Raw genomic sequence first — 8,759 nt, 5'->3', positions numbered from 1 at the left:
TCGAATTCAATGTTTTCCAAGTTTCACACTACTCTAACACGTTAATATTTTACACTTTGGATCTTCCCACACTACCCCGGATCCACTATTCCCCACAATCATTTACTTTAGCGTAGTTGTTTCATGGAGAAACACATGTTAAAATCATTCAAAAACCTTATCTATTTCCAGATGGTGCATCATTTAAACTATTCTGGGAAAGTATACATGAAAATGGCCATTCTTCAGCTCCTTTTGAGAAATTTGTCTCAAAAGTATCAGAGTTCTCTTTGTTAATCTCCAGTCACACGAATCCTATCCAAGGAATTTTTTTTTTAAAGCGCTCTTTTAAATCGAAACTACAAATCCCATGAGTCAAAGCTGAAAGGAGAGACTCCTCCTCCTATCCCTCCTCGCCCATCCCCCTTGAATCTAGGCAGCTAAATTTCAGGTTGAGGTATCCTGAAATATGCCTGAAAGAAACTCCAGCTGTTGTGTCTTGGTGTTTAGCTGTGCTCTAGCTGGGTTCCTTTAAATCAGTGCAGAAAGTAAAGACCGGTACAAAGCGACGCAGAGTGGCGGGGAGCGGAGCGCCAACATCACCTGTTCTGCTAGGGGCATGCGCAGTGCGAGGGCGCGGGTGGGGAGGCGGGGCGCGGTGGGAGGGGCCGACGGCGCCCGGCTGGCACCGCTCAGATCTGCTTCTCCCCAGCTCGGGGCGCTGAGGCGGCGTCGGGGAGGTGTCTTCTGCAAAGGTTGCCTCAAGCTGTCCAACATGGAGGAGGCACCGGCCACGGGCGTCACCTGCGAAGGGGACTAACGTCCACTGGCACTCCGGGCGGCAGTGCCCGGCCTCGAGCCCCGGGACGCGGCCACCTGCACGCTCCGCGGTGGACCCAGGCGCCGGTTGCAACTCGGGCGGTGGGCTTCCCGACGTGGACGCTGGGCTGAGAGGGAGCACGGCGGCCCCGAGCCACCCTGAGCCATGGGTAACGAGGCGAGCTTGGAAGGGGAAGGGCTCCCGGAAGGGCTGGCGGCGGCGGCGGCGGCGGCGGCCGCCGGCGGAGGGGCTGGCGGGGCGGGGAGCCCCTTGCACACCGTGATCCCGGCAGGCATGGAGGCGGATCTGAGCCAGCTGAGCGAAGAGGAGAGGAGACAGATCGCAGCTGTCATGTCAAGGGCGCAGGGGCTGCCCAAGGGAAGAGTTACCCCGGCCGCTGCGGAGTCGCCTTCCTTGCACAGGCACGCACAGCATGATGCTTATGTCCAGGCATATATGTACAGCTTCCCGTGCACATATGTGGCAACCCATATGTGCCAGCCCGGCCGTACAAATATGTCGCTTCCGTTCATACGCCTTGTGATGGGCAGAATAAAAATGATGCATTGTAGAGTTTCTGGTGGGATAGTCAAGGGTTGCATTCTTGGAACAGTGATTGCAGGTTGTGATTTTTGGCCTTTTGGAACCTTTCCCCTCTAGGTTGGCGTGGAGAGACGCCCTCCAGTGTTTCACTAATCTGGAAGTCTTCCATTAATACAACACGGATGTGTTGGGAAGTGGATAGGGATGGGTGTTAACCGGTGTCTGTCTAAACTCTCCGGACATTTGAGGTCTTTTTCTCCGGGACTGCTGTGTAATTGTTTCTGTAACAATACATTTAATATCCCAAGAGGTGATCTGCCCTTCCTCCCCACTCTGCCCCCAGAGAACAGAAGCTGTTTAGTTAATAAGTATGGAATGAATATATCTTTTATGGTCAATAAAGGACCCTAAAATATGTTGTGGCAGTAAACAGATGGTTTGGTCACAGCATAGCAGGTGCTGTATGTGTATTTAAGAATTAGCATATGCTATTTTTTAAACACCTTTTGTGGTTTTCAATTTTTTTATTATCTAAAATTAATTGTTAGCTTATTCTTTTAAAGACAAATGACAACTTGCACAATCATAAGAGCTAATCTGTATTAGTAACTTATGAATTTCCCTCTCTAGCTCCTTATTTTCCTTCATTCTAATAAATTAGTTGTTTTCTAATTAGAGTAGTAAGAGGGTATAATTATTGTGCCTGCCCTGCCTTTATTGAAGACAAACCCTTTAACTTTGCACCCTCCCTTGGCGAACAGTTCTCTGTCCATGGTCCTGAAGCCATTCTTGCTTTATGACAAGAAGAAACTATAATTTTCCTTCGAGGTATTGGAAATTTGAGAGGTATAAATATATAGGTGTGGATTTGCACCCTCTACTTGGCTGAGAAAGCATTTTAACTTAACATAATTTGTGTCTATGAATATAAGTTTTCAAATGATTGTAGTATTAAATTTATAATTTTTAGAAGAAATATAAAATGTTTCATGGAAAGTGACAGTATGTTTCACCCAAAATCTTAAATGTTTAAGAGCTATCGGAGAAATAACCCTACTTATTTACAAAAGTAACTTACCACTAATACTAAAAAAAGACTAAGTCCCTTTACGTTGACTACATTTTTCTGTGCTTTTAAGCTAGTAATATATGGCATTATTTCTCCAACATAAAACCTTTCTTATCACTTACCTTAGTAGTACAGCTTATGATATGTATTGTATTTCTCTATTTGAGGAAATCTTGACGTAGAAAAATTTTTGAATCTTGATTCACTAGTTTTTCTTAAGATAATAATACTTTTATTAGTCTATTAGAAATGTTGCCAGCTAGTCCATAATTTTTTTCTAAGAGGCACAAGCAACAGGTGTAGCATGCTAGTTAGAAATTCTAATAAAAGTGTGAGCTTTGATAACTAAATTCCTAAGGTTTTTCTGTTCAGAGGATGACTGAGAAAATATTAATCTATGGTGTTTTATGCAGTATTTGTATTAGGTAGTATACTTTTAAGCTTTCCATTAATAATTATGCTGTGGTGGAATTTTATTTGCAGGTAATCTGTGACCTAAACAGTTACTGCTGAAAGCATCATTCAGTATTCAATAAGTTTCTGATTTCTGTAGCCTGCTTATTGGAAAGTTACTAACCCCCATGTGACAACCAAAACCAAAACAAAATAAAACTATTGGTTAATCATTTACATTTTTAGAATAAAGTGAATTTAAATATATATAAGAAATTATATTCAAGTATTTGAAGTTTCAAGAGGTGTTATTGTTAGTGCAGGAACATAGATTCTGCCTCATAGCGACCCCATGTGACAGATTGGAACTGCCCCTTAGGGTAATCTTTACAGAAAAAGATTGCCAGATCTTATCCTATAAGTGGTTAAGTGGGTTCCAGTCACCAACCCTTCAGTTAGAAGCCTACTGCTTAACCATTGTGCTACTAGGGCTCCTTGTAAGAGGTTAAGTGGTGTGAATTGGAAATAGGGAAGTTGGATTTTTTTTTTTAAAGGAATGAGGGATGAATGCCTGGAGACCTAGGTTCTTAACATATTGCTGATTGATTTTTACCAACTTGTGGCAAATAACATGTGCTTCTCAACAAATCTGTGCCACAGTTTCTTTGCCTTATTTAGAAATAAGGCAAGTAATAACTTACTTGTCATAAAAAGTCATTTTGAGGATCAATTAGAAATAAACAGGGGTGTTTTTGTTTTTTAATTTGAAAGAATCCTGCAAATATAAAGAATGGTAATATTAATATCAGCGATGGACGACACTGTTAATGATGGCTAGACAGACTGTATATTGTATTATTCATTTTTATGATTTATTTTGATAAATTTATTATTTTGAATATGAAGAAGTCAGTGTGATGCAGTAGAAATCCCCTCACCCTGGCTGGCAGTCAGGGCATTAAATTTCTTCAACTAACAAGTTTTATGACCTTGAATTAGTCCCTTCTCTAAGTCTCAGTATCCTCTAATGTATAAAAACAAATAGATATTTCTAAATTTGCCTCTATATTTAACATAAAATTTCATGTGACTCAGCACTGTCAAGTGTCATTGTCTGTTGTGTTACATTAAAAAATTATTTTAGCATTCCAATTACTTTTGCATTCTTGCAGTTAGGTATGTTGGTAGCTGGAGTTTTTTTCCTGCTAACTTCTGAGGGGAAACAATCAGATCTGAGGATTAAAGCAGTAAAATGAAAATGAAAGTAGTCATAAATATGAATACAGGTTACAGAGGAAATGCTCCAAGACTTTTGATTCATTGCAGACCCAGGTTTCCAATTTTCATATTTCTTCTACTCAGTCTATGTACAACTACATTTATGTCATATGAATAGTGCCTTACTAAACAACTATTCTGTTTAGTAGGACATTTTATAAGACGTCACTTACTTCTTTTAACATTCCTTTGGGCCTCCTCTGCTGGGTAGACATCTCCACAACTGTTTTTCTTCCTAAAGTAGCAGGTCAGATTCAGGTTCTAAAATGAACATGAACTGTATCCACTTATTTCAGAAGACCTGTAGAAGTATCTGAAGCAAAAAGACTTCAAGAGACATTATTCTAGAGTAAAACATAAACCTAATATGTTCATTCATTTACTCATTGTTAGATTTCTAGTGATGCAGAGATGTGTGAAACGAATGCTCTGGCTGGGAGTTCACAGTATAGTACACCAGACCCAGATTGCATTTTACTAATTTTTGCTTTTAACGGAACAACTGTTATACCAAATGCCAATTCACCAAAAGAACTCATTCTAGGTATCTCCACATTTTATTTTTGCAGCATTAACCCAATGTCTTGTCTTAATGATTTTCTGTTACTCTTCATTCACAGGTCTCCATATTTTACTTTTACCTCCATAGTTATAGAAACTAAAATTAAGTGTCAATTGGAGTGTCTTTGTACCTTTGTAGGTATTTTCTGTGGAGCTCTGGTTTTCTATGGAGCAGTGGTTAAGGCTAAGGTTTGGTCTGCTAACCCAAATGTCGGTGGTTCAAACCCACCAGTCACTCTGTGGAAGAAATGTGAGGCAGATGCTTTGTGAAGATTTACAGCCTTAGAAACTCCGTGAAGCATTTTTCCTCTGTCACATAGGATCGCTATGAGTCGGGATCCACTTGATGGTGGTGCGTTTGGTTGAGGCATTTTTGCCTGGGGACAATTCTATAATGTAACATGTATTTGTAGGAAGTACATGCAGTTATAATTTCCAGTGCAAGTGGCTTGCTTTCAGTTTTGGTGTTTACTGTTATCACAAACATTTGGTGTTCACAAAGTTTATTTTTTGTTTTGTCACATATGGAATTAAGTGAAATAATACCACAAAAACTGATTAAAATAAGTTTAATAGTACTTTAAAGAGAGAACAGTTTAGTAAAATAAAATGTAGACTTTTTTGTACTCTGTTTAGAAATGAATTTCTTGGATTTTGTACAAAGGAACAGATTCAATAACGTGTTTAAATAATTGGTTATAGGAGAGTTGCATCTATAAGGTAATCCTTAAGCATCTATAAGGCAATCCCTAAGCATGTGTGCTTAAAAGGAAGGGTGCAATGTGTTAATTGAATGTAGAGCATTTCTAGAATAATGCAAAGATCTGAACAGTGCTTATTTTTGAAAATAATCCATTTTGAGTAATGCATTTACTGTGATTCCTCTACCTTTATATGACAGGGAGCATAGAGGAAAGGATGTAAAGAAACGTTCAAAATGATTTTCCCAGCAATGGAAATATGTAGTGATGCATTTTAAAATTGTAGAATCTTTGGGATTTATATGAGTGATGATTTTAGTTCCTTGTTTAAGTTAAAGCTTCAGAGACATAGTCAAATCCAAACTTTATTTATAAATTTTTTTGACCCCCCTCAGAGGAAATTTCCAGAATTAAGAATTTCATTTATTTATCTTTTACTAGGAAATCACTTTGTGCAGACATTACCATTTCTAGATTCTATTTTTCCCTTCTAAGGCTTTGCAGTTTAGAAGTAGTACTTCTCAATTCTTTTTCCTATGCTTTATATCTTACACCTTAAAGTATATTCACATTTCTGTGTCATTAGGGAAGTTCTCAAAAAATTAATTTATTTTAAGGACCAAAATGGAATGAAATTGAGAGTGCATAGTCTGATCCATGAGCAGTTAAAATTTGAGAAACCAGATTGGAATCTGTAGAAATTTATTGTTATCATCTCATGTTTTAGCTGCTATAGAACTCAGTTTCTTTCTCATTTCTTTTCATTAAATAGAAATATTTATCTTTGCCAAAAGTCAAATAGGCTACATATGTACAAACAAAATACTTATAATCTGACTTCTTCTATAATTCTAAAGCAGTATACTCTTATTGGTTGCATATTTATCAGTTGCAGATTATTTTAAAAGTCAATGTATACAGTCTGACTTTTGGCTAAATTGTATGTATGATAAGGAATTGTTTAATCATGGTCTCTGAAATTGATCAGTTGTTTCTAGAACTATTTTTAAAAATCCATCTTTTATGCTTGTCTATGAATTAAAATAGATCTCACAAATTAATGTTTTAAGTTACATCAATATCAGTAATAAAATATTATTAAGATGATATAAATACCAAAATAAAGAATGAGGCAAGCATTGAGTGGAAAGAGCATTGTGTATTTGCTTCCTCTGAGAATTATCATAATCTGAGAAAAGTACAGTACTTTTTGAAAGTGATATTACAATCCAGCTCATCACTATTTGGATATATCTAAAGTATTGCTATTATTTGGGAAAGTAACTTTCTTTGAGCTTAAACTTTTAATTAAAAAAAAGGTACATGCTAGAACATGACATTGTATTGATTCATTGAGTTTATATATTAAGTTTTTAAAAGATGGCTGCATTCTTTTAAGCATATATATAAATTATCTTTACTATACATATTTTCTAATTGGATATCTAATTTTCAACACTTATAATAGCGAGTATTGATTATTCTTTTCTTTACTCTCTTGTCAGAAGTTCTTATCTATGTAAAGTAAGTAAAGCAGTAAAACTTTTCTTACAATTGACGGGATGGTACAAACATTTATTTTAATTATATTTACACACATGTAGTTTTAAGGATATAAGAAAACAATAGCTTTTAGTGTTACTTTGATTTGACGTAAGTTATATTATTTTGATTTCTTTTTTTTTCATTCTTGTAGAAAACAAGAGTTGGATAGTAGTCATCCTCCAAAGCAACAAGGAAAACCGCCGGATCCTGGGCGTCCAGCTCAGCCTGGTCTCAGTAAAAGTAGAACTACAGACACTTTTAGGTCAGAGCAGAAATTGCCTGGAAGGAGTCCTTCCACTATTAGCTTAAAAGAATCAAAGTCCAGAACTGATTTCAAGGAAGAGCACAAGTCCAGTATGATGCCTGGCTTCCTCTCAGAGGTTAACCCTTTAAGTGCTGTCTCTTCTGTTGTAAATAAATTCAACCCCTTTGATTTGATATCAGACTCTGATGTATCCCAGGAAGAAACTGCCAAGAAACAAAAAGTAGCTCAGAAGGAACAAGGAAAACCTGAAGGAATCACAAAGCCTCCCTCCCAACAGTCACCCAAACCAGTTCCTAAGCAGCAAGGGCCGCTTAAGGCCCCACTGCAGCAGGATGGCTCTCCCAAATCAATATCTCCTCAACAACCTGAAAAAATTAAATCACAACCTCCAGGGACAGGAAAGGCAAGTCTGGGACCTACACACGCTTCTCAGACAGACCAGGCAAAATTACCACTTCAACGAGACCCATCCAGGCCACAGACTAAACAGTCAGATATAGTAAAGGGAGAACCAGCTAAACTCTCACTACAAAGCCCGTCTCAACCTGCAATTCAAGAAACAAGTCCTGGGAAACCACCAGACCAGCAGCCTGGACCTGAAAAACTTTCTATGCCACAGCTTGGGCCTACAAAGCCCTCAGCTCAGCAACCAGGGTCAGGGAAGCCCTCGCCTCAGCCACTGACTGCAAAGCCTCCAGCTCAGCCACCAGTGACAACAAAGCCTCCTGCTCAGAAGGCTGGGTCAGAAAAACCTGCATCTCAGCAGCTGGGGCAAAAGTCTCCAGCCCAGCAGCCAGGGCCAGCTAAGCCCCCAGCCCAGCAGCTAGCGGCATCAAAACCCCCAGCTCAACAGCCTTGGCCACAGTCTCCAGCTCAGCAGGCTGGGCCTGCAAAGATTCCAGCTCAGCAATCTGGGCCAACAAAGTCTCCAACTCAGCAACCAGGGATGGGAAAGACTCCAGCTCAACAGCCAAGTCCTGCAAAGCCCTCCACTCAACAGCCGAGCCTTGCAAAGGCCCCTACTCAACAGCCAGGCCCTGGGAAGGCTCCCCCTCAACAGCCAGGCCCCGGGAAGCCGCCCTCTCAACAGCCGGGGCCTGGGAAGCCCCCTGCTCAACAGCCGGGCCCAGCAAAGCCCACAGCTCAGCAGGCTACAAAACCAGTAAGCCAAATGGAAACTGGGAAATCTCTGCCACCAGTAACTTCTCCATCTGCAGCACAGACTTCAGCAAAAGGCCTCCCTAAAACCATCTGTCCTCTTTGCAGTACCACCGAATTGCTGTTGCATACTCCAGAAAAGGCCAATTTTAACACATGCACTGAGTGTCAAACCACTGTCTGTAGCCTCTGTGGTTTTAATCCTAATCCTCATTTAACCGAGGTGAGTGCATTTATTCACAGGCTCTGCTCCAAACCATATCGTCATCTTCCATAGATGGTGGTTAGTTTATCTCTTATATGATAGTATGGCATAGTTCTTCTGCTCTTCTTTCTTTGCTTCCTTTCTTTTTTCCATTTTGACCAGTTGTTGGTAGAGAAGAAGAGTATAGACCTTTGGAGGTGAATAATATTTTATATGTGTGTGCATATATATACGTGTGCATA

The 8,759-nt window shown here is 39.6% G+C and overlaps 1 protein-coding gene across 1 annotated transcript in view; it reads left to right on the top strand.

The window, feature by feature from the left end:
* Positions 1-964: 964 nt before the first annotated feature.
* PCLO (piccolo presynaptic cytomatrix protein) overlaps positions 965-8,759 on the top strand; it is a 529,144-nt gene continuing 521,349 nt past the window's right edge. Inside the window, exons 1-2 of the mRNA XM_007944901.1 lie at positions 965-1,221; positions 7,041-8,535. Of these exons, the coding sequence (XP_007943092.1) occupies positions 965-1,221; positions 7,041-8,535 (1,752 nt within the window). The remainder of the gene's footprint in view (positions 1,222-7,040; positions 8,536-8,759) is intronic.

The sequence above is a fragment of the Orycteropus afer genome, unplaced genomic scaffold (assembly GCF_000298275.1).
Source record: "Orycteropus afer afer isolate SDZICR_OR568_19922 unplaced genomic scaffold, OryAfe1.0 scaffold00007, whole genome shotgun sequence".
Classification (NCBI taxonomy): domain Eukaryota; kingdom Metazoa; phylum Chordata; class Mammalia; order Tubulidentata; family Orycteropodidae; genus Orycteropus; species Orycteropus afer.
This window is presented reverse-complemented; position numbering and strand designations above follow the sequence as displayed.